Consider the following 26,079-nt stretch of genomic DNA (forward strand, 5'->3'; position numbering starts at 1 on the left):
TTTATATATAAAAATAAATGGACCAAATTTAGTCCCAGATAGAATGTTCATATGTTATAGTACTATAATTAACATATTACCTTGGCAAGGTAATACATGTTTATATGTATATATACTTATAGACCTTAGACCTCCTCCCCTTCGAAAGATGAAAACATAATAATGATAAGTTAGGTGGAACATCAAGAGCTTTTGTTAGGTGATTATAAATTATTACAAGAATCTGAAGTTCTCACCAGATTACGAATAAAAATTATAAGTCATAAATGATTATCATGTTAAGAGAAAGGAAATACTGCAAATAAGAAAGAATAGTAAGAATATAAAAAGGTGGCTCAGACCAAAAAATAAAAAAAGTTGGGAAAGAGTATAAAGTAAAGAGAAATGATTAAATGATATATTCAAATATTAACACCTACCTTGTGAGATTTCTAACTTGCTTTCAAAATTATCTTTATAATAACTAAGTTCCTCATCACAATCTAGAATCCACTTGAGCTCATATACATCATCTTTTCATAAAATTAATCTGTAAACATTCTCTAAAAATCATATTACATCATCCATAATTTTTCAATTAATATCACAATCACACTCCATATATCACTTCAAGCCATTGATGTTACTTTATTAGATTGAGATTTTGATGTTGTGCGGCATAATTCAATTGGTGTTACTCCAATCTATGATTTATTGCCATCTTTTGCTTCTCTGGGATGTAATTATACAACTTCTTTTATTCTTAATGTCTTACCATTTCTTATTGACAATGTGATATAGCAAAAGGAAATGTAGTGAAGATAAAAAAGAAAAATAGATTAGATAGCTAAAATCCTAGATCTAGCAAAAAGTTACAACAAATCTAGCGAAGAAAGGAAAAATGATAAAACAAAAACATAATATTGAACACTGAACAAAGCACTACCAGAAAATTTTGCCCTCTAAAGATAAATTGCAATGCCTTTCAAAGTGCTTGGGTGGTGTACGGAAGAACTTTCGTATAATTCCAGAAGCATGAAGCCTCCTTTATCCCCACCATCACATAACTACTTTTTATATATTTCATTTTAAAACGAAGTCCCTAATGGGTATCCGTAACCAATAAGTGACATTGTTTGTGAAGAGAGTCTTCCAAAAGGACTCGAACACACGACAGAGGGTATAGTTAGGGTTTATCATTTTGTGAATGGCAGCATGGCGGGCGTTGCATCGCCGCTTTGCGCCTACGATCAGGCCAGCAGCATTCGTTTGGAGCGCGCGATGGAGCTCCAATGCAGCCAGTGCCGCCGCCAAGAACATCGATCTCAGCAAGTTCCCGGTCTCGCTGATCAGGAATTTCTCCATCATCGCACACATTGACCACGGCAAGTCGACCCTCGCGGATCGATTGCTGGAGCTCACCGGAACGATACAAAAGGGTAAAGGCCAGCCGCAGTATCTCGACAAGCTCCAGGTATGAGAAATCTTTGTGTCAAGCCAGGAAATTCTTTTGAGTGTGCTAGAATTCTCAGCTTTGTTAATGCTGCAATTTTTTTACTCTATCGCTCCTTGTGGATTCTGATAAATCTTTTTCGTTTCGTTTCTAGGTGGAACGGGAACGAGGTATTACTGTGAAAGCACAGACTGCCACCATGTTCTACGACCTCAAGAACGAAGATGATGGTTCTTCCGAGCAGTACCTTTTGAATCTTATCGACACACCGGGTCACGTCGACTTTAGCTACGAGGTTTCTCGATCGCTCGCTGCTTGCCAAGGTGTGCTCCTGGTGGTGGACGCGACGCAGGGCATTCAAGCACAGACAGTGGCCAACTTCTACTTGGCTTTCGAGGCCAACTTGACGATCATTCCTGTGATCAACAAGATCGACCAGGCGACTGCTGATCCAGAGAGAGTGAAAGCGCAGCTCAAGACCATGTTTGATCTGGAACCCGAGGATGCACTGCTTACCTCTGCAAAGACTGGGCAAGGACTCTCGGAGGTTTTACCGGCGGTCATCAAACGAATTCCTCCTCCGACTGGTAGATGCCATTTGCCACTGCGAATGCTCATCCTGGATTCTTACTTCGATGAGTACCGGGGTGTCATTTGCAATGGTGCCGTGGTGGACGGATCCATCAAGAAAGGTGACAGGATAGCCTCGGTAGCGACTGGTCAGACTTATGACGTTCTCGACACTGGAATTCTACATCCGGAGCTAACGTCGACTGGAATGCTTCAAACCGGCCAAGTTGGATACTTGATTGCGGGGTTGAAAGCTACGCAAGAAGCACGGGTTGGAGATACTATGCATCATGCGAATGTGTCTGTTGAAGCTCTTCCTGGTAAGCATTTCTCTTTTATGCTTCTACAATTAACTTACATCCTTGTTGTTGATACTCAGGTTTCAAGCCTGCGAAGCATATGGTTTTTGCTGGCATTTATCCGGCTGATGGATCAGATTTCGAAGCTCTGGCTCAAGCCATGGAACGGCTCACATGCAACGATGCTAGTGTTAGCGCTACCAAAGAAACGAGTGCTGCCTTGGGCATTGGGTTCAGGTATGATGCATGGCAATGCAAAGTTAACGAACACAGACTTTATAAACTATCAGGTGTGGCTTCCTTGGACTTCTTCACATGGATGTGTTTCATCAGCGGCTAGAGCAGGTTAAAATTTGTGGAGTGTTTGAGTTTTCTGATTTTTTCTTTCTTTCAGGAATTTGGAGCTCAAGTCATAGCAACAGCTCCAACCGTGCCTTACATTTTTGAGTTTCAAGATGGGAGGTGAGTGAGCTGCATGCGATGCTGTGTTCTTAACTCCAAGAGTTGCAGCAAACTAAATGTCCAAAATCCAGCGCTCTTACCTTCCCAGCCAGCTCAGAAAATAGTTTCCGCTATGGAACCAGTCGTGGTTGCGACGATTATTACACCTAGTGAGTAAGCCCGTGCCGCTTGTTCTATGATGAATTCGTCCCGTCACTGAAAGACTGCTTGTTTCAGGCATGTTGGAGCTCTGATCACTCTTTGTTCAGATCGAAGGGGTGAACAGCTTGAGTTTTCCTACATTGACAGGTAAAGAGTTTGCTCTAGACTTTCAGATCTTTTGATAAACGACGTTGCAGCCAGCGGGCATTACTAAAGTATCGGCTTCCCTTGCGTGAAGTGGTCGTCGATTTTTACAGTGTGCTCAAGAGTATCACTTCTGGCTATGCTTCCTTTGACTACGACGATGACGGGTAAAGCCATATGTTCCTTTTCAATTCACCGTGACATTGCTGCGTGTTGCACAGCTACCAGGAAGCGGACCTTGTGAAAGTCGACGTGCTGCTCAATGGTCAGGCAGTGGACGCTCTTTCCACCATAGTTCACCAGGCCAAATCCGTGAGAACTGGTCGAGAGATTGTGGACAAGCTAAAGAAAGTTCTTGACAGGTAAGTCTCATTTTCCAAAGTCTAGATCGATCATACTGACGCCTCAAATCCAGGCAAATGTTCGAGGTAACGATACAGGCAGCAGTAGGAAGCAAAGTTATAGCTCGAGAATCGTAAGTCACGATCGTTTCAACTCTCTAGCTCTACAATCTCATCTTTTTCTTTTTGTGTACAGGATTTCTGCTTTGAGGAAGAATGTGTTGGCCAAGTGTTATGGAGGGGACGTAACACGAAAGAGGAAATTACTAGACAAGCAAAAGGAAGGGAAGAAGCGAATGAAACGCTTTGGCTCGGTGGACATACCACAAGAGGCATTCCACGACCTCTTAAAGCAGTGAGAGAGCGCGAAACGCCGCCACGTGGCGGCAGGCAGTTGGACCAGTAAATTTTGAAATTTGTTATCCCGCCGAGTTGCGCGGAGTTAAAAGCGCTGTACGGCGTCCGAGGTAGAATCCACCGGCGATAGGCGGTGGCCGGTGGGCCAAGGCGGCGGGCGGAAGCTAGAACGGGCGAATATTCCTGGGCTTTCCTGTCTTAGGGGAGGGGGATATTCGCCGGCGTGCAAAGATTTGTGTGCCTGGTGATGGAGCGCATGCAAGAGCGCCGGCAGGGCGATCGCGGCTAATCGCTTGGCGGCGCGGCGGTGGAGGAGAAGGAGGTGGCCGATCGATCGATCCATGGTGCTGTACCGGCCGCCCAAGCGTGCTCGCGTGGTGGAGCGCTTCAGCCTGGAGAGATTTGGGAGCGGCGGCTACCCGGCGGATTTCTCAGGGCCATTCCGGAGCAACGTCCGCGCCTTCTTGAATGAGTTTGGGCAGATGATGGCGGCGCCGATGCCCGGCGTCCAGCGCTGGTGCGTCCCCTTAGTGTCGCAGCGCGGCGCCGAGCAATCGCTGCTGGTGCTCGAGGAATTGCCGTTCGAGTCGGGCGCTCTCGGCTGCTCCCACTGCCGCATTATCGGTACGTTTCGATCGCGCGCGGTCGCGAGATCGCTAGCGCGAGAGGGAGAAAGAGAGGATTCTAGAATGAAATTTCGATCGATCGTGGTGTTTCTTTGTTTCTTAGGCTGGAGCCATCACCCGGTTTGCGGTGCGCGGTACCATTTTATTCTCCACGCTCCTGGAAAGCTGGAAGCTTTGGGAGTGGGCAAGGGACATAAGCTATGCAGTCACTGTGGCAGCGTCATTGCTTCGTCTATCACAAGGTAACCATGGCTGTGAGAAAAAAACTCTATACAGAGAAGCTAGAAAAGAGGTTGCAGATGTCCAAAGTGTGGGCTAAGTTCTTCGCGAACTATCGTTTTGGAGAACACGTCCCATCTCCTCCACGGGATCATACACTCGAATGGCTACGGGCATCTCTTGAGAGTCAATGGCTTCGAGGGAGGATCCTCGTCTCTCTCCGGCCGTGAGATCATGAACTTGTGGGATCGCTTGTGCACCATGATGCGAGCAAGGTATGCTTCACTTTGGTTTTCTTTCGCTCAACCTTCTCTTGTTTCTTCGTTTTTATCCCAGGAAAGTTAGTGTTCTTGATGCTTCCAAGAAGTTTGGGACCAGCTTTCGATTGCTTCATGCTGTTGCAAAGGGTCAGCCCTGGTATGGTTTGTGGGGCTATCAGTTTGGGAGGGGAAGCTTTGGCATAACAGATGCTGCGTACAAGAAAGCCGTCAATCAGATTGCTAGCACTCGGCTCAGCTTTTTCCTGGATTTGGGAGACGAAAGGCTGCGCCGCATCGCTACTTATTATCGGAACGGTCGGACTGGGAACTTGCAAGAGCTCGTGAGCCATTTCATGGAGCTTCTTCACGCACTCAGCAGCAAGGCGACGGGCTCCAAAGCTACTGTGCCCGCTGGAGTGAATGCTCCTCCGGCTCCGGCTCCGGCTCCAAACCGTAACTCCCAGCGCTGGTCGGCCAAGAGACTGGACAAAACACTGGACGTCCTCCTGACTGCGCTGCGGCAATTCGGCTTGAACGAGTGGATGCCGAGGATCAAGCTGCGAGAGCAAGCCCGACTGCACATTGGCGATACGGGCTTGCTTGATCACAGCCTGTGCAGCTTCGTCGGAAAGATTGTGGGTGATCTGGTCGTGCAAAGACGGCGTGACGAGCAGTTTCGGCAGCTCGAGTACAGGTAAAAGAGCGTCTTACCTTTTCTCGTGCTAATTAATGATCTCTCAGGCTGGCCAGGATTGAGTCGCCAGAGATCCAAGAGAAAAAGGAAGAGGCAGACGCGCCAGAGTTTTCCAAAGTTCTGGATGATCTAAGGTACTTATACAGCAAAGTTCTTGCGGGTGGTCTTCTTCCCGAGGACGATCCTCTGGCACAAGCGAGCAGGACAGTCCTGGACACGAAGCACTTCATAAAGGACTACAATGGAAACTCCGAGACAGATCCATGCGACGAGCCAGGAGCGGAGGTATTCAGAGTCCAGTGCCGGATGGAATCGGTGGAGCAAGGTGGCGATCAGGGAGGAGCTCCCAGCGAGCTGGTGGTGCTGCCGGCGAGCGCTACGGTGGGAGATCTCAAGCGAGAGGCGGCCAAGGCGTTCAGGGACGTGTACCCGAGCTTGGGCCAGCTGCGCGTGACGAGCATCCCGGTCCTGGAGGGCGAGGCGGACGAGAGGCCGCTCAAGCTGGTGAAGATCCAGAGGACGGCGGAGGTGGCGATCAGGGCGACCGGGATCGACAACAGGTTCTCGGCGGGGAGGTTTGAGAAGGGAGTGGACGACTGGGTGGTGAATTGCCGGTGTGGAGCTCGAGACGACGATGGCGAGCGCATGGCGGCGTGCGATTCCTGCGGCGTGTGGAGCCACACGAGGTGTGCGCACATCAGGGATGGCGATGATGTTCCAGAGCAGTTTTTCTGTGGCGGCTGTACATAACTTTTCTTTCTTCCTTCGTTATCCCCTTATATCTCATTTGAGAAAATTTAGGGTTTATTATGGTCAATATGTAAACCGTTTTCCCTTACATATCCTTAATAGTCAAAAGGTCAACGGTCGTAGAATTTAGGGTTTGTCATGGGATATGGTCAACGGTCGAGGGTTTTGAATTTAAGGGCTTTTATGCTTTGTTCCTTGTGGAGGAGGAGAAGGGCGCCCATGGCGGCAATGGCGGCGCTCTTCTTCAGCAGCGCGCTCTCCAGCACCAGCGCGGTGGCGATGGCGACGGCGGCCCCAGTGCCGTGGCCGGTCGCGGGGACGGTCCCTCTGGCGGAGCTGCTGCGAAATCTTCCGGCGCTCAAGGAGGTGAGGGTGATGAAGCAGCAGGAGCAGCAGCAAAGCGAGGCGGAGCTGCGCTGCATCGTGGTGGGAAGCCTGTGCGAGAATGCGCGCGTGTACAAGCAGCCGGCGCTGGGCCTCCTCACGGCGCTGCGAGACGAGCGCGATCCCGGATGCACCATCAAGCTCCTGGTGTCGAATTTCACGCTCTCGTCTTCCACCGACGCGGATGCCCGCGCGTGGTTCCCTCGGGGAGCGGTGGTGAGAATCACGGAGCCGCGGGTTCTTCTCGCTGGAGCAGTGGGAATGGCGATGATGGTCGACAATCCAGCGTCCGTGGAGATCGTGGGCTATGGCGATCTGGCCAACGAGGATGCGAATTCTCTGTGGAAGGAAGCCAATGCTGCGTATTCGCGTGGGGAGTACCGGAGAGCGGCGTTTCTCTATGTGGAGTGCGTGGAGCGTGGATTTCCCGGAGCCTTGCAAGCTTTCTCCCGTAGCAGCGAGGCTTGGCTCCGGCTGGGATTCCACGAGAAGGCCTTTCTCGACGCGAGCAGGGCTCTGGCTGTGAATCCTTCGCATTTCCAGAGCCTGTTCGTCAAGGGACAAGCTCTGCTCGCCATGCAAGAGTATGCTATGGCGCTCGAGTGCTTGCAAAACGCGGGGAAAGTTCTCGCCGCGTCCCCGGACGAACAAGGCATGGCAAGAAAGGTGGCGGAAGCTTGCGAGCGCTGCTCGGCACTACAAGAACAAAGCGTGACCGGCGCTTACGATCTCTCACAGTTCCTGCTCGGCGGAAGGAATCCAAGCCTCGCTCCAGTGCTCAGCGACTTCGTGGGATCCGTGAGGCTGCAGCTTGTCCAAGGCAAGGGACGGGGCTTGTTCGCCACCAAGGACCTCAAAGCTGGCGACCTCGTCCTCGTATCGAACTCCATCGCCCGCTCGACCAAAGGCGGCCTGGAGTTCCACGCGAAGATTGGCCGGGTTTGCGCGGCAAACCGGCGAGTCCTCGCGCAGCTCACGGCCTTCTTTGACGAGAGGGAGATGTTTGGCATGGATCTGTTCCTCCCAAACAGCGGCTGGTTCCAGGCACATGACGATCACTCCACGCCAACTTCGTCGTATCGCTACGTCTTCAAGGAGCTGGGAAGCAGGAATGGCCTGTGTCCTCTCGCAACCATGATCAACCACTCGTGCCTCCCAAACGTCTCGAGGCATCCGGTGGGAGGAGCTCTCTTCGTGCGAGCTGGGAGGGACATCTCCGCCGGGGAGGAGCTCATCACTAGCTACGTGAATCCATTCCAGCCGCTGGCCCAGCGGCGCAAGCAAATGGCCGAGAGGAACTTCAAGTTCGTGTGCCGCTGCGACCGGTGCAAGCTCGAGGAGAGGATCGAGGCCGAGAAGCCGGGGGTGGCGACGAGATACATCAGCGCTCTGCAAAACCGGGGGGATCCAAGCGCGGCTCTCATGGAGATGGTGAAGATCTCCGAGGAGCTGGACTCCATGGTGGAAGTCGGCAAGACCAGGGACTGGATAGTTTCCTCGTATCCATACGTCTACTGGACTGCCGGCTATCTCTCCCGCGGGAGCAAGGCCGAGAAGGAGGCGAGGCTGGAGAGCGCGGCCGCGGCGTTCCACGAGACTGCCCCGGGGGACTTGCTCACGCTGCGGAGGATGGTGGAGCTTTGCAGCCCCGGCGGGAGTGACTTTAGCGGCGGCCCCGTGCACTGCAGCCGTGCCATGAGGGAGATCTTGGAGCGAGAGGCTGTGTCGTGCTTTGGACACCATAACCAAGAGGTGCTGGATGCTGTGATACGTACCCCCGGTGCTACTGCCGCGGGAGATCTCTCGTTCTAGATTCACAGATGGAGTGTAGCCGCCTAGAACTCCCAGCGGTGCTGCCGGGTGGAGACGCAGTGATTCCTTGACGATGGCTTCGCTGTATGGGAGGTTTGGAAGATCGGACTCTTGCACTGGGCGAGCTCTGCCTACGACGCTGTCCATCTCGTCTTGAGCCTTGGGCATGACTCGGGGATGGTTTAGGAGCTCTGCCATTGTCCACTCGAGCGTCACTAGTGAAGTTTCCAACCCGCCACAACCATGTCCTGTGATTGCAACAAGGAAAGAAAGAGGCTTTGACCACGGGCGAGATGGAAGTTGGTAGAACTTACCAGTGCCAGAATGGAGATGTTTGGCAACTGAGAGATATAAGAATCATATAAGAACGTCGGTGAAGTCTGGAGGGACGAACGCGTCCCCAGCTTGATCTTTCCTGCGTCGATGCTTGTCGATTTGATCTTCCAACAAGAGCTTCGGGCGAGGCATGAGCTCCGAGTTGATTTTCTTGTAGACTCCAATTGAAGATCCAGCCGATCTAGTGCCGGAAGCAGGATTCCAACGTTCAAGTACAAGCTTAGAGCGGCTATGTTCTCCACCACCTCCAGCCCTCGCTCGCTGAAAAGAATGACGAGGCAAAGCGAATTTGACAAGAGAGTGCTGAAAACCTCTTGCGGGTTAATCGCTTTCCCGGACTGCTGGAAGATGGACGTGACTGTTTGGTTCATCTCCGACTCGCGGAATCCTGCGCTTTGCCTTGAGCATGTTGTTGCTAAACAGGTGTGTGCTGCAAATCCTCCGAGGATGAGATCGTTCCAGTTGTGGCTAACGATCCGGACGAACTCGTCGTCGCCGGCTTGCAAACTCGATGAGAACCTGTGCGGCCGTTTCGTTGTCGTTCACCACTACCAACGGGGCCATTCCGATCTTGAGGTAGATAATCGGCCCATACTTCTTGCTGATCTTTGCAAAGTAGTGGTGGAGTGGCTCCTCGAGGGAGAAGAGCGCTCCGAAAATGGGGAAAGAGAATGGACCTGGAGGGAGCTCCGACGATCGAATTCTCCCGATGAGAAGGCAGGGTGTGATCCAGCCGATGCCAAGGACGAGCAAGGCCACACCCAAGTTCATCTCGATCGATGGTCTGGATCTACGAGCCGTCGCCATATTATAGAGGTGCAACTGCACTTGCATCCAGAATTCTCCCGGAATCACGCGGCTGGTATGGAAAAGTAGAGCAACTGGTAGATTTTTCTTTCTAGGCAAAGATCGTTGAGCAGTTGGAGCAAGACTTGTCGCTGGACGCTGTTTGCCATAAGAAGGTATGCTGCCGTCAACCTGCTGCAGCATCGCGATATGTGTTTAAAATGGTTCTTCCTTTTAACTTCTTGTATTTATAATTTATAAACTTTCCTAAACACTTTTTAGTATATTCTAGTTTATTTTTCTCTTCAAAAAGAATAACTTTCTTTTATCCAAAGCCTCCTAGTGAAGCCAGAAATTTGAGAGAACGGAAAGAAGCGTAAATTTAGCATCAGCTATGACGAAAGTGGCCGTATTTCTCCCAAATGGAAGTCGAATCAAACGCTGGAGAAGGGATTTTGTGGAGGAAAGCGAATCGCAAAATAAAAACTCGTATTGTAATGAGAGCTTTGCATTTTAATATTTTTATTAAGGGGTTGTAGCTCAGATGGGAGAGCGCTCGCTTAGCATGCGAGAGGCACTGGGATCGATACCCAGCATCTCCAAATATATTTGCCAGGTTTTGACTGATGTTGAGTAACCGTCAAGAGCTTCGGGACTGCGCACCAGCGCTCCAGCCTGAATAGAAGATTGTAAAGGTGGAATCGTTGGGCATAGGCTTGGGTCTACACGCGAAAAGTTTGAGAAGAAAGAGGACGCGATCATCATGAAGATATCAAGACTGTGATCGATATGTACACCCTGGTATTGGAGCTCTTTGACAGGATGAACTCTCGAAGTTTCATTGCTGCTATGCGCTGCTCAAGCCGAGGAGTGGAGGTCAGTGCCAAGAGGCCACTACAACGCCGAATGTGTTCGTAGGGAATGGTCTCGTGGATCTATCTGAAGCATGCTCGGGTTTTTATATGAACCGATGCCACGAAAGAACGATGGATCCTTTCTAGGTGATCGAAATGGAGGGCGTCCATTTCCACAAAGCTCCATCATGGCGTGTTACATCATTTATCCTCTCACCCAGATTACCTTCCATAGCATGTGGAATTCTAAGGTTGTGAAGCTCTTGATTTTATGCTTGCCCTAACATCCGTTGGATTGAGAAATATCCTCAAGTTTCCTCTCCAACCAGTACTTCAATCACTTACGCTTAAATGTATTCCTCCATAGTATTAACAACAAATCGCCTGTGAGATAGTTTTACACAAATAAAAATTGTCTCTCTTCTCCAAACCGTGCTTTCACATAAAGTACGTCAGTGTCGCCTTCTTCCGAGTGCCCCCTTCACCGTACTGCTCGTTCCATTGCTGCAACTCTCCCATGATACCAGCATCCGAGGACACGCTTGATCGAACCTGTGACGAAGAAAGCTCTTGAAAACCATTCCAAATCGAAACCTTCTCACCTTCTCCATTGCGTGCCGCATGTCAGCCATTGAGATTGGACGAATGTAGGGCGTGACTCCGGTTGGAGCTGCCGGCTTCTCAACCCCTTGGGCTTTCGCTTTCTCCATCTCCTGCAACCAAACAATCCCTTTTAGCGCGAGCTTGCTCTAAACACCACTTACCTTCTTTTCTTGTTCCAAGAGTTCTCGTATCCGGATGTAGGCCGCCGTTGTGCACAGATTCTACACGCCAAAGGAAACAACTCAAATTCCTGACAAACTTTGATTTAGACTACGAGCTCACTTTCAAATCGCTCCCGGAATACCCATCTGCCGCCGCTGCCACTTCCTCCATGTTAAAATCGGGGGAAAGATCCTCGTCACTAAGTATAACTTTGAGAATTTTCGCACGGTTCTCGGCATCAGGAACATCAATCATCAACCTGAAAAAAATCGTCAAGCCGATGTTTACAATTGTATTAGATTTACCTTCGCGGAAATCTCCGTATGACAGCTTCATCCAGATCGAATGGACGATTTGTTGCTGCCAGTACAATGACCCTTTCCTTCTCACGCGTTCTTAATCCGTCCCAGCTAGCCATGAATTCGTTCTTCAGCTTCCGCATGGCTGAATGCTCGTGGTCTTTACCTCTTCTACCCAACATGCTATCAACCTGTAGAGAAACATACATCAAATGTAACAAACATCCGATTGCATACCTCGTCAATGAACACCACGCTTGGCGAGATTTTGCTGGCCAAAGTAAATACTGCCTTGACATATTTCTCCGCCTCACCAAACCACTGCGAAGAAAGAAAACGGTAAACTTGAACACTATCACGTGGTAAGTGCTTACTTTAGATGCAATTGTGGACATTGAAATATTGATGAAATTTGCACCAGCCTCTGTAGCAACCGCCTTAGCAAGCATGGTCTTACCAGTTCCTGGAGGACCAAATAAGAGTAGGCCCCTACAAGGCTGCCATATAGATTCGTTAGACAAAGAAAAAAAGCAAATAACAAACACACAGACCTTCGTAAGTTGGCCTTTGACGAATAACTCTGGCCGTTGTAATGGAAGCATCACCAGCTCGCGTAGGGTCTCTTTCACATTATCCAAAGCACCAATGTGATCAAAAGTTACTCTAATCTCATCTGGTGGTATGACTTCGGGCAGTAAAATCTTTTCGAACTCATTGTCACAAACTACATCCTGCAACCCACTATCAGACAATGTCCCCAAGAAAATCGGGCTTGCCTTGAGAGTCTTTTTACGCTGAGTAGACCCTCTTTGAATTGCTTGGAGCTCTGCTAGACTATGCTCCAAACTGAAGCACCCATTCAAATACGTGACCAAAAGTACGAGGTTTTATGAAAACATACCTCTCCGCTTTGATGACGATCTTGCCGTTTCGATGTAGAGGCTCTACATGATGCTGTAAATGATGGCTAATCCCCCATCCGACCACCTTCTCGGCCACTGTAACAAGACATACAAATTACATTAAAGAATTGACAAGGGCTACCGCTTACTATCATGTGTCAATAAATGAGTCTGGATGTTGATTGTTGACAAGTCGTTGCACTCAACATTGGATGTGGACATAATCTGGACACATCAATTTAAAATGTGAGTAATCTAGATCGGGAGCAACATTACACACAATTCGCAGAAGTTGTCTGTTCGCTTCCGCTTTCAGCCTCTCCGTATCCTGTTCGAGTTGACGATTCCACACGAGTAACATATTTTCATCCTGATCATAAGCTGTTAGTCGGAATATTCGTACACGTTTCTTCATTACCTGTGGTTGCTGCACATATATTTTACTAGGAAACAGTTTAGCAAGCATCCTAGAGCATTTGGAACCATCTGGTTTATAGTCTTCAGCTCGCGTAGAAAGATGATCCTGCATGTTCCCTGTCAGTAGGTTTGAAATTACGGCCACGAATCGGAGGGCTCACCAGTAAAGACATATCGAGGAACGCCGTAAAATTGTTACCCATCTTGGAATTCGAATGATATGAACCAGAGCTCCCCTGCTTGTTTATAAAATTTTAAGAAAGCGTCCGTAATTGGTATAACTCATAAGTACCTTGTCCTTATGGTGGTCAGATGTGTGAGATCCAATGATTACAAGCTTCACATCGGCCTTTTCCAATCTTTCCAGCTTCATGTACCGCTCAAAGTTCCCCATTATAGATTTTTCCACGTTTTTAATAAGTAAAATCAACGGCACTTTAGAAGCTTCCGAAACCAGAACCTGGCCAAAAAACAAACTCCTCAGAACCCATTGTAGATAGATAATTCACGCCGTACCTCAATTAAAGAGTCGAGTATCAGCTTATCTACGTCCTCTCCAGAAGAATGTTCCAACCGAAGCTCTGAAACTGCACGAGAGATTCGTTGCCAGCTGTCAAGCAAGCAACAAAATAATCCTGAGCAGAACTAGACTCATGCTTCTAAGTATTGCAGCTATACAAAAGACTCTTGGGATTAACATACTAGGCGGAAATGCCTCATACCGCTGCAAAAGTAGCCGTGTCCATCCTCGCATAGATCTACCAGATTGTTGCCACCGTAAACTGGTTTATCGAACCGCACGCCAACCTTGCTTGGATTGTCTTCGAGTACTAGCAGCACACGTCCTCTCGCCCCAATGGACGGTCCTTTGCTTCTTTACAATACACAAACGTCAGCATTATAGCAGAGAGCACAGGTGGCTTACCCGTTCGAGCTTCCACTGACTAAAACAGCTAGGCCGGAAGGAGTTGCAGGACACGTAGGGCCAGCGAACTTTACTCGATCGCCTTCACAATATACACGCTATAGAATTATGCGGAACAAACGCGATAGAAATTACCTTTCTTCAACGCTCGTCGTGATGATTCTACCACTTGTGTCGTTGCCCCTCCCGCGCTCATTAGTGATGTCGCCAAATCCTTTGCCTGATCTTTCGATCTAGAACTCGGTAAAGGTAGCTCGACTGCCTCGGAGGTTTTGGTTCTCGTGGGTGAGCTAACTGATTTCGGTGGCTTGCTGTTCTCTTGGGGTACAGTATCGAGTATAGATGGCGGAGCCACGCCGTTGACACCATCCTGCAGCACCTGACAAGAATAAACACCATGAAAAATTACACGAACAGAAGAACAGCGAACCTCTTTCGTATCCACATTTTCACCATCTACAATTTGAATGGTCACCTCATCACTTTCCACGGTCTCCTCCGAGACGCTTACGGGCTCCGGCGTCAGTTCGTTAGCCTGTGAACAAACTTTCTATGATAGCGCTGCTAAAATTGATGGTACCTCCAAACAAATGCTGGCACTGTCGAAGATAAGCAGGTTCACCTGGAGCTTCTGAGCCAAAGCCTTGACAAGTGTTTCTTGAAAGATTTCCGAGCCTGGCATGCAATTGAATTAAGTGAAAGTGAAACCAACACGCAAAGACCTAAACCACGAACCTGGAGGTCCTGTCAACAGTATCCGGGGGCTCACAGACGCTAGCTCCGACGTGAATTTCACAAACTCCGGTCTCTTTAGATAGACGTAGAGTGAATCCAGCAACGCTGTCTTGGTACTCTCACTGTAAGCAGCACGCATGAGAAGGAAAAACAGAGAAGAAGACCGAGGGCTCACTTGAGAAAGTATGGAAAATTGTCGAGCTCGACGTCGATATCCTTCCACTCGGCAATTGACTTGCGAATGGCGTCCCTGTAAGCCTTGCCCTCTTTGGGCTTCCCAGACAATCTCTTCACCTTGTCCGACTTGTAGCGATGCCGATGCTCACGCAGCTCCCTCTTCCGCTTAGATCTCAGGGCGGCGAAGGCGGCCCCAAAGAGATACGGGAACGTCGTAGCCGTCATGGCCGCTGCTGTCCCCGCTGCGAAGCCGCCCGCGACAGCCAGCGCCAGCAAAAGAGCTCGATCCCTACCCGATTCCATGCTCGAAGCCACAAAATTTCAGCCAAGCGCGCGACGATCCGCTACGCATTCCCTGCTCGCCATGCCGGAGATGGATACATTCCCGCAGCTCCGTCCCCCCCGGCGCCCTACTCAAACCCTCCTCTCTCGCTAAAACATTAATAAGCTAAAGCCCATGGAAAAGAAGGGCGAGATTAGAGCCGTCGGATGAAGCTCACCGCAACAACGGCCGCGATTAATCACGGTTTGGCGCTTCATTTCTCCGTCGGATGGACGGTATCGTACGGCTGACAGAAAAGACAAGAACAAGGCTAGGGCTTTTTTTTTTTTACAGCACGTGTTTGTGATGTGAAAAGAGTGATGATTTGGAAGTTCTTTCTATCGATGATCGAGTGATCGAGTGTTTCTCTCGGCTGGGATGGGATTCATAGCTTTGATGGCTAATCGATAGCATTCTCTCCAAAATTCTACGCTGCTACTCGTCTCATCATCTAGATTGGTGAGCTCCTCTGCGAGCTCCACGCCCGAATCCGAGCTGGGATTGGAATTACCCGATGGAGTGTCGGGGCGTCCAGCGCTCGCGGTCGAGGAATCCGTGGCAGCAGCAGCAGCAGCAGCAGCTAGGGGCAATTGCAGTGGCGCTTGGAATTTGCGCTTCTTGCTCTGGCTCTTCCGCAGGATCGAATACCAGAAGTTCTTGACATCGTTGTCTGTTCTTCCGGGGAGCGCGGCGGCAATCACGGCCCACCTGTAAAAGCAAGCAACATCCATTCCATTTGCCATGCGCAAGCGTTAAAATCTCTGTACCTGTTGCCCATCAGCGAGCGTAGCTCCACAATCTTCTTCTTCTCGTCCGCGGTGAAAGGATCCTTGCGAAGATCTGGCCGGAGGTAATTCCTCCACCGTAGCCGGCAGCTCTTCCCGCAACGCTGGAGCCCTGATCACCAAGAAAGGTGGCTTGAGAACCAGAAAAAAAGCTATGGATATCGATTACCCGTCTCGTTTGGCACGCTACTCCAAAATGTAATTCCTTTGGTGATAACATAGTCGAGAAGTATAGAGTCTTCCTCAGGTGACCACAAGACTTTCCTCTTCTCCTTGTGTCTTGCCATTTCGTGATCAACCAAATTGATAATGTGTGGATTTATACCCACCATTGCCCTTCTTGCCCAGCACGTGGGAACCACACGGTTTTTTGTTGAGTCGTCCTTTCTTCTCGAGCAAAAAAACACGTGTTGTTTACATGAGTTTTACATTACTGAGTTGCAAGAAAATTTAGAAAACACGACTGTCAGAACAACATATAAATAGATAGATAGATTAGTATGGCGTGCAATTCATGAAAAAGTGAGTGTTACTGTTGCAAATTTCACTCACAATACATTGTCCATATGGCAATTTTCTATTGGTTCGGCATTAAATGTCATTTGGATGCCTCATGAATACCCCATGGCCTGATAAGTCAATGATGTCCCTATAATATGAACAATGTGCTATATATAGACCACATATCATCAAGTTTGACCCCATGACATAAGGATTCATTAGGTCATAGGGTTTAAGAGATGCTTTCTTGCTTGAGCACCCTGCTTTAGTGCTCTATTATTTGGCATGTTTCTTGGTAGTAGATATAAAAAGTAACTTAGTTTGCTAGTGATTGGTTTCAAATGTTTTTGTGGGCAGTGTTAGAAGTGGCTTTGATTTATTATTAGATTGCTCTCTATAAACTTTCAAGTTCCTACCATAAGTATAGTTCCCTCCTTAGTTTACTTCAAATTTGTGTCACTGAAACTTTTTTTTTTAGGTTTACTGGAAGACGTGGAAGAAGATGAAGTGGATGGCCTTCCATCCAATTTTAATGATTTGGACTATAGTTCAAGTGTGGATAGTGACAATAATGCTCTCCCAAAGGTTTGCTTAGTTTCCAGCCTCCTAAATTCATGATTTGCATGTTTCTAGGCCTTTCATAATTTTTTGCGATCAATGGGATTTAGTAGTCTAGCCACATTTGGCACCTAGATGCACATGAAAATCCTCAAGACTAAGACTATTGCTTATCCCACATGCTATTTTAGAATTTCCAAGCCAACACTATACAAATACATGCAACTTGTTGATCCAAATTGGAGAGGTGTATTGGAAGAGGTATTTCATCACGTTCGAACTAACAATGCCCTAAATCAAAGTGGCACAAATTGGGGGATTATCAATTCCTGATCTAGCTGTCGAACTGGAGGATACCGGTTTAGCCGACGCCAAATTGGTGAGGCCTTAGCCACTCACGATCCGACTAGGTTAGAACAAAGGCACATAATAAAGATTTGATGATAGATTTACAAGAACAAGGAGGTTTATGCACTTTGCCATATGGATTATGAATATTCTTTCATTTTTGCTTTTTAGTCAGCATATGTGGTAACATGTTTATTGTAGTATATTGCAAGCTTGTAAGCTATGGTTTCTATGTACATGTCATTATTTGCAGGGCAACTCATTATATTGTAGCTTGCAAGCTAACTACCTCCAAAGAATCCCATGCAATATTCAACACATATGCGTAAATTGTTCGTCGATTTGGAAGGCCTAAGCGCATTCGGACAATGCTCTAAAGCACAATAAGGTTGAAAGGGACATAGTCTACTGTTGGGGTCTTGCAACTAGGAGCTTCATATGTGAGACATCAACACGTAACTAGGTACTCACAACATTAAAGTTTTTTCGAATAAGGACTAAATCAAATTTGTTTTGCAACACATAAAGTGTTTGTGGAGAGAGCTCTTTGAGCACGTGGTGTGGTTTTATAAGCACATTTTTTGAGTCCATGGAAGATATAGAAATTCTTGATGGCACAACTAATTCATGGCACAACTAAAGTCTATGTTGTGTTTTTGCTCTGTACCTCAAGAAGAATATTTCAGTTGCAACTTGGAACCTCCATGACGTCTGTCTATTCAATGTGGTGATTACTTCAGAGTATCTCATGTTCCTGCAAACTTATTTCAACAGATGGAATGAGAGATTGGGTAAGAATTTTGGTAATGTTATAGAATTTTTTATAAATTGTGTTTTTGTAGGATTATGCCGGCTGTTGGTGGAAAAAAATATTGAAGACCTTCTTGGACCATTTCTCTCCAATGTCAAAAGTGCAACTCTATCAGAGGTAATTTTTAGAGCAAGAATATAATAATTTCTTTTAATCTATTTTGTTATGCTTAGTTACCTTATAGGCTTTTGACACTGTTTGAAACCAAGCATTTTTAATACATTGGGAGGGACTCAACTTGGACAAGCAATATCTACTTCATTTAGATTTAACAATGGAATGTGCAATCGCTAATGTTGTGAGTGTAAATCTACCACTTTACATCAAGAGTGTTTTACCTATAGCAACACCAATGAAGCGATGAGCTTTTGAAAAATTATACTTGGCTATACTCAGAGAAAACTAAGTGTTCTTTAGTGTACATTTCAAATTTAAATTCAATTTTTAATTTCCTCAATTTAAAGGTTCCCATGTTCAGGATTAGAGTTTACACCAACCATATTAATTGTGCCTTGGATATGGGCAATTTCATTTTATGACATAATTTTGTCGATGGTTTGTTCATTCTTCCAATTGATTCGTATTATCTAACTAAAGGCAAGGCTTCTAGTGCACATTCCCCCGATTGCAAAACCACCGCGAAGCAAGAGCACCACAACTGCGATAGTGGGTAGCTTCTCCTCGATTAGGTTTGCATAAACAATCCTTTGTGGTTTGTAAGCTCGAAGCAAGAACACCACATGCCTTAACAGTAGTACACACTATGCAAGAAACACCTCACGAGCACACACCCAAGAACTCGATGTTCTACAATCGGTACAGCCAACAATTCCACAAGACACACGCCAGCCACTTGATTTCCAAGCTCTGCAGCAGGGACATTAACTCCAACAACATCCCATCCACAGCTCCTGACTGCATTTGAGCAAGTAGAGTGCTACCTAACATTGCATACACTACAATATATGCAAAACCTCTAGCATGTTTCATTTTCCTTGCCTTCCCTGGAAAGCAACAACCTGAGCATTCAAAATGAGGAAGTTTGGATGCCTTATGCTCATGGTGTTGTCCAATCTGGAACGTTGCCACCAACACCAACTACAAGACATACTCACGAAAGCCCATATAGTGCCATTGCTACCAGCCCCGCAAATCCACCAGCCGCTACAACTCTCACAACTCCATCTACTAGTACAAGTGCCAGTACCTAACCATCTACCTCATGAAGTAACCAAGCGGTCCAGCTTAGTAAGTTTTTCATTTGTACCTATCTTTTTTCCATATGTTTTTTTGCGTAGGGTTGACAATGCTGCCACACCAACGAGCTTATAGTTCCCTATTAGTATTCCACAACTACTCCCAAGGATCGACATCGTCATCTAGTGCAGCTTCGACATCCAGATATATTCAAATTGACCCTCAAGGTGGGCTACCATATGAGCCACAGGTATAACATGACCCCATGCACTCTTCAAAATTTTTTTTCTTTAGATTTGTTTGACTTATTGTCATTTCACTATGCTATGGTTACAATGCACACCTATGCTAATAACAATCAGTAGTCTTTATCTTGTCGTCGTGGACATCATGGCAGTCGATCCAAAGTCATTGGTTGGATGTCATTTATGACACCTTTGGTCCCCTGGCCGTTCACCACAGTTCTTGTCACCAAGTGGATTGCAATCTTGAAAACTTAGCATGTACACTTGTATAGGCGGAAAAGAGAGCCATCTATGAAGGTGATAGAACTTGACGAGCTAGCAATGGACCTCCCAAAGTGTCTGATATGGGGTGGCTTATACTCCAGTATTCCTTTCCAACCCGACACGGCTCAACATGTGATTCTACTATCACTCTAAGCCTCAAGAATCTAACTTTCATCCATGACCAACCTAGGAGCATTTATCTGGTGTGCAAGGTAGTCCAATGGTGGTGAGGCCCATGCTAAGTCTGCAAAATTTAGCCTCAGCTTTATTCAGCTTTGCTACTAGCCTCCTCAAACATCATGGGGAGCTATAGCAAACAAGGCTAATGACAACTGGGTAATAGTAATATACTTATACAATATTATGGAGCATTTTACTGACAAACATTGGCTAAATTATCAAAAGCAAACCTGAGCACTCGATAAGAAGGATATTCGTGAACGTAAGTCATTATTTTTTTAAAGTTCCCTCCTCACAAATATATGTTTGGTTTTTGCAGTTGTAGTTGCTACAAATACCTTAACTACAAATGATGATCCCTTGGTGATAGAGCCATTTCTCCCGAGGCTAGCCATGTAGGAACCAAACCAAGACGAAAATAATGAAGACGAAGACTTTGCAGATGAAAAAGACATTCTTCCATTACCAAAAGAAACTTTCCCCACACAAGACAACATCATTGGAAGGATTGGGGGAGTGTTCTCTTTAAGCTTAGTTTTTCAAAAGCATAGTATGAGGATGTCTTTTGTGATAACACAATCCAGTAGCTCTTTGTTGAAGGAAGTATTAATATGCCTTCTTCAATTGTTGAGTCCACAATAACATGGTTCATTGAGAAAAGGTACATGTATCTATTTCTTAGCACTTAGTACCATTTAATTATTTTGTGCAGAAACCTACGTAGGAATTGGGTAGCTGCACAACAATTGAGAGAACTATTTGACACTGCTAAAACACTGTATTGTAAGTTCTTTTGTTTTTGCATTGAAAAGGCCATGCTTTGGCCATACAGACTTACTCGTACATGTTTGAGGTCGTCTTGCATTCTAGTAAGCAATGAATTGCCTATGAATTGGAGTTCCCTCACTTGTCCTTCCAGATTGCACTAAACAATGAATTCAATTGTTTCCAATTCACCTTCAATACTAATCTCCACATATCAAATTACAAAGTGGTCTATGCATCTAAAATTAGAGGAGCTTTGGTGTGGGAGGAAGCCACAATAGATGTGGGTGGGCCACATGCAAAAGCCATTAAGGAGGTTGTTTGCCAGATTTCAAGATCGGTAAGTTTAATTTTCATTTGGCTCACTAGAGTAATTTTGTGTTATAAACGCATGGACTGTTTGTGTTTAGGGAAGGAGTCATGTATTGGCATCCTAGGATGCCAGTGCATTCTAGGATGTTACAACAAAAAGCATAGAATGTGGTAAGTTAAGTTTAAAGCACAAGTTTTATATACTCCTCATTTCTATATGCATAGGCTATCTTTGTGGGCTAGTTGCTATTCCAAGCATTTAAATGTAATGCATAAGTATCTCGTGGGTGTATAATTGCAACATTAACAATTGTAGCCAGAGAGGTTCTAAACAAAAATGACTGATGACTTGCCCTAGGAAGACTATATAAGATGGACCTTAAGGCATGTGTGCCACATATCTAAAATGCACTCAATCAATTGTGATGTGCATCAAGCCTAAAGGAGGAGGGTGATTGACACAAGTCTGTGGATTCCATCTTAACGAATTTTGCAATTACCAACTACAATGCAGTGCTTGAGTCTAGACTCACCAAACTTGGTGAAGGTTATGAGCAGGCTGTGGAGGCATGCATGGCTGCAGTGGTCTAGTATTACCTATTCATTGAACCAAACATAGTGGGAGACTTACTTTGAGATGGCTTCCAACACTCAATGCGTATGGAAGCTTATTAGAGGCTTTACAAGAGTCTAGCATTGCTAGGTGGGCTTTCACTCATTGGGATAGATGCTTTATTACAAATCGTTCGGGTAAGGATGATCATTCTTCCCACAGAGTTCATCAATTGTCTAATCTTTGATAAGGACTTTGGAGAGAACTTCCACAACTGGATTGTGGACATCATCTGAAGTAACTATTTACTTTCACAAACAACTAAAACTCTTGTATGTTTGAATATTTTATAGATATAAGCTCGAAAGAGTTATCCAAGTTCCATCATTTTGTGATTGATTCTCCAAAGTTTCGACCGAGAGAGCCTATTTAGATCCAAGTTGAAAGACATGGTACATCATCTACTCGATTTCCCAGGTTCTTCACATACACACGAAAAGTTTTCTTCCCTTTAACATACCCATCAATGGAGTGGACCAAACACAAGATCCACCAGGCACTCCAAAATCTAGAGAGTTTATATGGATTGGGCTGATGTTGTGGAAGTATCATAATCTAGACACTTTCACAATAAAAAAGGTAATTTCTTAAAATATGTTTCACACTTTGAAAGAGACTCTTTCTAGTTCATTGGCAAAGTTAAAAGTAAGAATATTCAAAATATTCCATAAATGCCCATTATAGGCACTTGTGGCCCTTTTTTGGCTTATGCTTGCCTCACTAAAGGTAATCACTATAGCTTCCAAAGTAGCTCCCAATTGAGTCAAAACTATTGAGCTTGGATGCTATATAATGCCCATCCTCGCTTGAGGAATTTTCAACCTGTTTCATGGTAGAACTAAAAGCACCCTCTGGGTCTGTGAATTCGTCTTTGCTTGTATCTCGAGCAGTAACATATCCCTCCCTGTTACTTTCTTCAACAGGACCTTTCCCCTCAGTGATTGGCACAACATTAGGAGTAGTTTTGGGCTGCCTTGTCAGAAGGATTGTTGAGCCTTGAGAGGAGGAGGCATTATATAGAATCCTTGGTTCTATCCCTTATTAGATCCATTGTTGTGCCTCAAAGAATTCATAGAATCCTCTTTAGTTTACCATGCCAAGAGGAAACACAAAAACCTCAAATATTGCAAAAGGGTTAGAGCATATAAGAAATTATCACAAATCTACTCTTACCAAAGTGAGCATAAGTTTCTAATCCTTGAAAACTCCAATTCTTTGGCAACATACATTAGATAGTTTTGCCCCATTCTTGGAAACCCTTTTTACAAATTTCAAAATTTAAAATGGTTATGATTGGAAAATGTTGAAAGTGTCCATTGTTATTTGAATGTTATTGCATGCAATTGCAACTTCCATATTCTCAAATTTCCTTCTGCATGCTCCTCTTGAGAGAACTCCAAGTCTAAACATTAACATTATGCACTTTTGCGTAATACATAATTGAAATATAAGCCCCACCAATTCATGGAATTGGTTAGACTTCAATTTACTTTTGAGTTATATGTAAATCTTCTAAGCATCATGGTACAAAACTAAAGTGTTGAGAGAGCTACACTAGAAATCAATGCCAAGGATAAGCTTAATGGGATGCATTAGAGACATGATTCTAGACAGTATATATCCATGGCTTTACAATGGAGCTAGATGGAGTTCAATTATGCTTGCTATGAACATTATGTTAAAAGAGATGTGCCAAAAAAGGATAATTCAGTTCTTTTGCCATGAGTAAGATGTGAGAACATAGTGCTCTAGATAAAGTAGTATGGTATGCAATTGTCCATTTGGTTTGCAACATTAACAACTTATGGGATGAATGGGTCTATGGGCCATGAATGGCTCCATTCCATACATAGCATAGGTCGTTGCTATGGGCATGATGCCCCATCCGGGGCATAAGGATTGGATATTTGTAAAATATTCTATGCTTGTGTTTTTTTCACTCATAATACACATGGACCAATAGCAGGCATACACGTAGTGTGAGTGAAATCCATGTAAAATCCACCCTTTTACGAATTGCATGCCATAATTAGCTTCTTTATAATCCCCATCCACGCTAGCCAGAAAACGGCGCTGTCGTTTCAGTTACCATTTGCTGAAGTGGTGATTATGTTCTCCACGACTTCAGGAACACTTCGGAGTCTCGCTGGAGATCCGTTCTCGGCCGGCATCGATGAAACTAGCTTCCGGAGACCGTTGTTACTGGCTTTCGTGTCAGTGATTGCGGATGGATAGCAGCGACTGAAACACGCGACACAGTATGGAGAAGCTACCTGAGTAGAGAGTTGTTAGTGTTGGATCATCTTATCGGTTGGTTGGCCCGCTTACCTCCAAGTACGCACGGCACGAGGACATGAAGAGATTCGCTTCGCTGTCCTTGAGAATCCGCGTCGAGGAGTAGCGCAGCAGGGAATCCGAGACACTGCACAGTGCTTTCTGGAACTCGAGCGCTAGCCTGTTTGACAAGCTCACAGGAGCACACAGCCTTAGTTCGTTAAGAGCTGCCAGAATGCCTGTGAAAACACGATTGTGAGCGGCTCACGAGAGGAAGTGGCACGTACCGTTGACAAACACGGCTAGAGGTGGATGTTCGATGAGAGACTGAGGAGGGGCGTTCTTGTCCTCGGAATCTCTGCTGGACAATCTAACTGAAGGCAAAGGAACCCAGCGGTGGGAATCGAGCATGTGCTGTAGACATAAAAGTTTATTCTTCCTCTCAACACTCGCTGAAGAAGAATTACCTGGAAGTTTTGCAACGCTATCGACAAGTTCCGCACAAATAAGTCATACACGCACCTGCAAAAGACAATCACCAATAAGAACTATCCCCCGGAAGAGCTCAAGATAACTTACGATTCAAAAATTGGTGGCAAAAGACCTCTAAAGTCGAGACCCACCCGGCCAAGACTCACCCCGCAGTACTGCCAAAAGCTCAAAACGTTGAAGCAAAGACTAGACATAGGATGCTCAACGTACCATGCACAAGTCTAAAATAAGAGCCAAGGATGCACCCTCGGTGACTTTGGGAAGCAACTCGCGCAGTGTGTCCAACAGGCAGGTTATGCGATGTGTTGCCCAGCTAAACAGGAGGCCACCATCCGAGGGCTCAGAAGTGTCATCTGAAAAAATAGCACGATATTGAGTGACAACATCGTGAATGTTCACACGATGGCACTCGGTCATGCTCTTCAAATACATGTAAGGACTGCCTTGGTCCAAATCGTCGAGAAGGCCAGCAAGCCAGGCCTCCCTACATTTTAAAAACTGAAAGCATCAATTCAATAGGTGCTCACGAGCATTAAAACTGGAAGGTAGCTTACTTGCAACCGCAGCTCAATGTCGTGGAAAACTCCCAGTCTACGTAGATATCCTATTATTCTGAGGCACTCCGGAACCTACAACATTCAAAGCTCAACAAAGTATTCGACTGTTCCACGAAAACTACCTGAATATTGGACCGCAACCTCTGGAGGAGCTGTGCAAGAAGAGACTGCGTGTTTTGTCTCACATCCGCTACGAGAGACTGGATGACTGGTAGTCTATAAAGCAACTACAAAGATGAGACGAGAAAAAATACCGCAAACTAGATTGACGCACCTCATATGCATGGTGGCGAGCTTTGCCACGAACGCCTCAAGATCAAGAGCCTCGTCATAGTTACCATTCCGCACACACCTGAAATCTGACTCAAACAAAAGTAAAGACAGAGAAAATAAGCCCGCTAACGTAAGGTACTTACGTATCCATCAGCTGAGGGATCTCAAGTAAATCCAGCAGAGTACTATGGTTCGCAAGCAATGTCCTGTTAAGCTTGCGTTTCTCAAGAATTTGCTGAGCCGAATCCATGAATTCATTGCAGCCGGCGGTCAGCTTAGGAATCTCTGCAATCTAAGATACGAACAAGTTAACAAAAGAAAATCTAAGCGAAAAAATCAGGAGCACACAAACCATGCCGAGCGATAAAAATCTAGCACAAGAATCATCTCAGGCAATCGAAAACAACTGAACAAACCATCTCAAGAACACATCAGAAAAATCATCTCAGAGCTAAAATCATCGCAAACAATATAAGAACACACAAGCGAGTGAAACGAATCATCAAGCAAATCCAGATAAATGTACTTCACCAGGGATTCCACATGCTGATCGATACTAGCCACTTCCTTGGTGATGAACTGGAGCGATTCAGCCGCCGTGATGAATGCTCGATAATGCCCCACCGCGACCTCTTGCATCTGGCGAGAGATCCGCTCGGCATCGACCCGCAGGAGCTCCGGTTCCTACAATCGGTCCGATGGATCTAGAAATATTTCGTCAAGAACTAGATCTAGACTTACCTTGTGGAGGCGATCCAGCGGATAGGAGAGTAGATCCGAGACATAGGACTGCTGGAACACATTCTCCAGTCCTGGCGGAAGCGCCTGCTGGTCGGGCGCCATCGCCATTCCTTCCCAGCAAAATAAAATAAAAGCTACTACCGCGATAGGGTTT

General features: G+C 46.1%; 6 protein-coding genes and 1 non-coding gene across 8 annotated transcripts; 4 read left to right on the forward strand and 3 right to left on the reverse strand.

The window, feature by feature from the left end:
• Positions 1–1,186: 1,186 nt before the first annotated feature.
• On the forward strand, positions 1,187–3,837 carry LOC9655506 (translation factor GUF1 homolog, mitochondrial). The gene is made up of 11 exons (XM_024669369.1): positions 1,187–1,453; positions 1,587–2,322; positions 2,382–2,538; positions 2,592–2,646; positions 2,696–2,763; positions 2,812–2,916; positions 2,980–3,051; positions 3,102–3,215; positions 3,270–3,410; positions 3,464–3,523; positions 3,586–3,837. Exons 1-11 carry the CDS (start codon positions 1,187–1,189, stop codon positions 3,746–3,748), a joined length of 1,938 nt encoding a protein of 645 aa, XP_024525137.1. The 3' UTR covers positions 3,749–3,837.
• Positions 3,838–4,087: 250 nt separating this feature from the next.
• LOC112344282 (PHD finger protein At1g33420-like) lies at positions 4,088–6,350 on the forward strand. Its single transcript, XM_024668687.1, has 5 exons — positions 4,088–4,370; positions 4,476–4,614; positions 4,672–4,866; positions 4,928–5,545; positions 5,593–6,350. The coding sequence occupies exons 1-5, from the start codon at positions 4,088–4,090 to the stop codon at positions 6,293–6,295; spliced, it is 1,938 nt and encodes a 645-aa protein (XP_024524455.1). The 3' UTR covers positions 6,296–6,350.
• A 164-nt stretch (positions 6,351–6,514) lies between these two features.
• Positions 6,515–8,491, forward strand: LOC112344283. The gene has a single exon (XM_024668688.1). It carries the CDS (start codon positions 6,515–6,517, stop codon positions 8,489–8,491), a length of 1,977 nt encoding a protein of 658 aa, XP_024524456.1.
• A 1,651-nt stretch (positions 8,492–10,142) lies between these two features.
• On the forward strand, positions 10,143–10,215 carry TRNAA-AGC. The gene has a single exon. It is a non-coding gene; the product is annotated as a tRNA-Ala (tRNA).
• A 584-nt stretch (positions 10,216–10,799) lies between these two features.
• LOC9655508 (probable 26S proteasome subunit YTA6) lies at positions 10,800–15,112 on the reverse strand. Of its 2 annotated transcripts, none has more exons than XM_024669244.1 (23): positions 14,686–15,112; positions 14,511–14,632; positions 14,356–14,450; positions 14,206–14,310; positions 13,911–14,154; positions 13,776–13,857; positions 13,573–13,724; positions 13,367–13,437; positions 13,143–13,310; positions 13,012–13,086; positions 12,852–12,956; positions 12,714–12,803; positions 12,583–12,658; positions 12,433–12,529; positions 12,308–12,377; positions 12,083–12,262; positions 11,906–12,028; positions 11,769–11,852; positions 11,538–11,722; positions 11,353–11,491; positions 11,232–11,291; positions 11,070–11,180; positions 10,800–11,019 (listed from the first exon to the last, which is right to left on the reverse strand). In XM_024669244.1, exons 1-23 carry the CDS (start codon positions 14,988–14,990, stop codon positions 10,906–10,908), a joined length of 2,853 nt encoding a protein of 950 aa, XP_024525012.1. In that variant the 5' UTR covers positions 14,991–15,112; the 3' UTR covers positions 10,800–10,905. The 2 variants fall into 2 exon arrangements, with proteins under 2 accessions (XP_024525012.1, XP_024525013.1); XM_024669245.1 differs by having other exon boundaries at positions 10,809–11,019; positions 13,911–14,145.
• A 96-nt stretch (positions 15,113–15,208) lies between these two features.
• Positions 15,209–16,062, reverse strand: LOC112344449 (transcription factor MYB4-like). Its single transcript, XM_024669246.1, has 2 exons — positions 15,777–16,062; positions 15,209–15,717 (listed from the first exon to the last, which is right to left on the reverse strand). Exons 1-2 carry the CDS (start codon positions 15,785–15,787, stop codon positions 15,348–15,350), a joined length of 381 nt encoding a protein of 126 aa, XP_024525014.1. The 5' UTR covers positions 15,788–16,062; the 3' UTR covers positions 15,209–15,347.
• A 7,392-nt stretch (positions 16,063–23,454) lies between these two features.
• On the reverse strand, positions 23,455–26,072 carry LOC9655510 (conserved oligomeric Golgi complex subunit 8). Its single transcript, XM_002964253.2, has 12 exons — positions 25,926–26,072; positions 25,716–25,868; positions 25,328–25,476; positions 25,186–25,263; positions 25,034–25,127; positions 24,909–24,983; positions 24,565–24,852; positions 24,442–24,509; positions 24,330–24,384; positions 24,150–24,276; positions 23,917–24,101; positions 23,455–23,861 (listed from the first exon to the last, which is right to left on the reverse strand). The coding sequence occupies exons 1-12, from the start codon at positions 26,031–26,033 to the stop codon at positions 23,670–23,672; spliced, it is 1,572 nt and encodes a 523-aa protein (XP_002964299.1). The 5' UTR covers positions 26,034–26,072; the 3' UTR covers positions 23,455–23,669.
• Between the last annotated feature and the right edge of the window lie 7 nt (positions 26,073–26,079).

Source organism: Selaginella moellendorffii, unplaced genomic scaffold (assembly GCF_000143415.4).
Source record: "Selaginella moellendorffii unplaced genomic scaffold, v1.0 SELMOscaffold_4, whole genome shotgun sequence".
Lineage (NCBI taxonomy): Eukaryota > Viridiplantae > Streptophyta > Lycopodiopsida > Selaginellales > Selaginellaceae > Selaginella > Selaginella moellendorffii.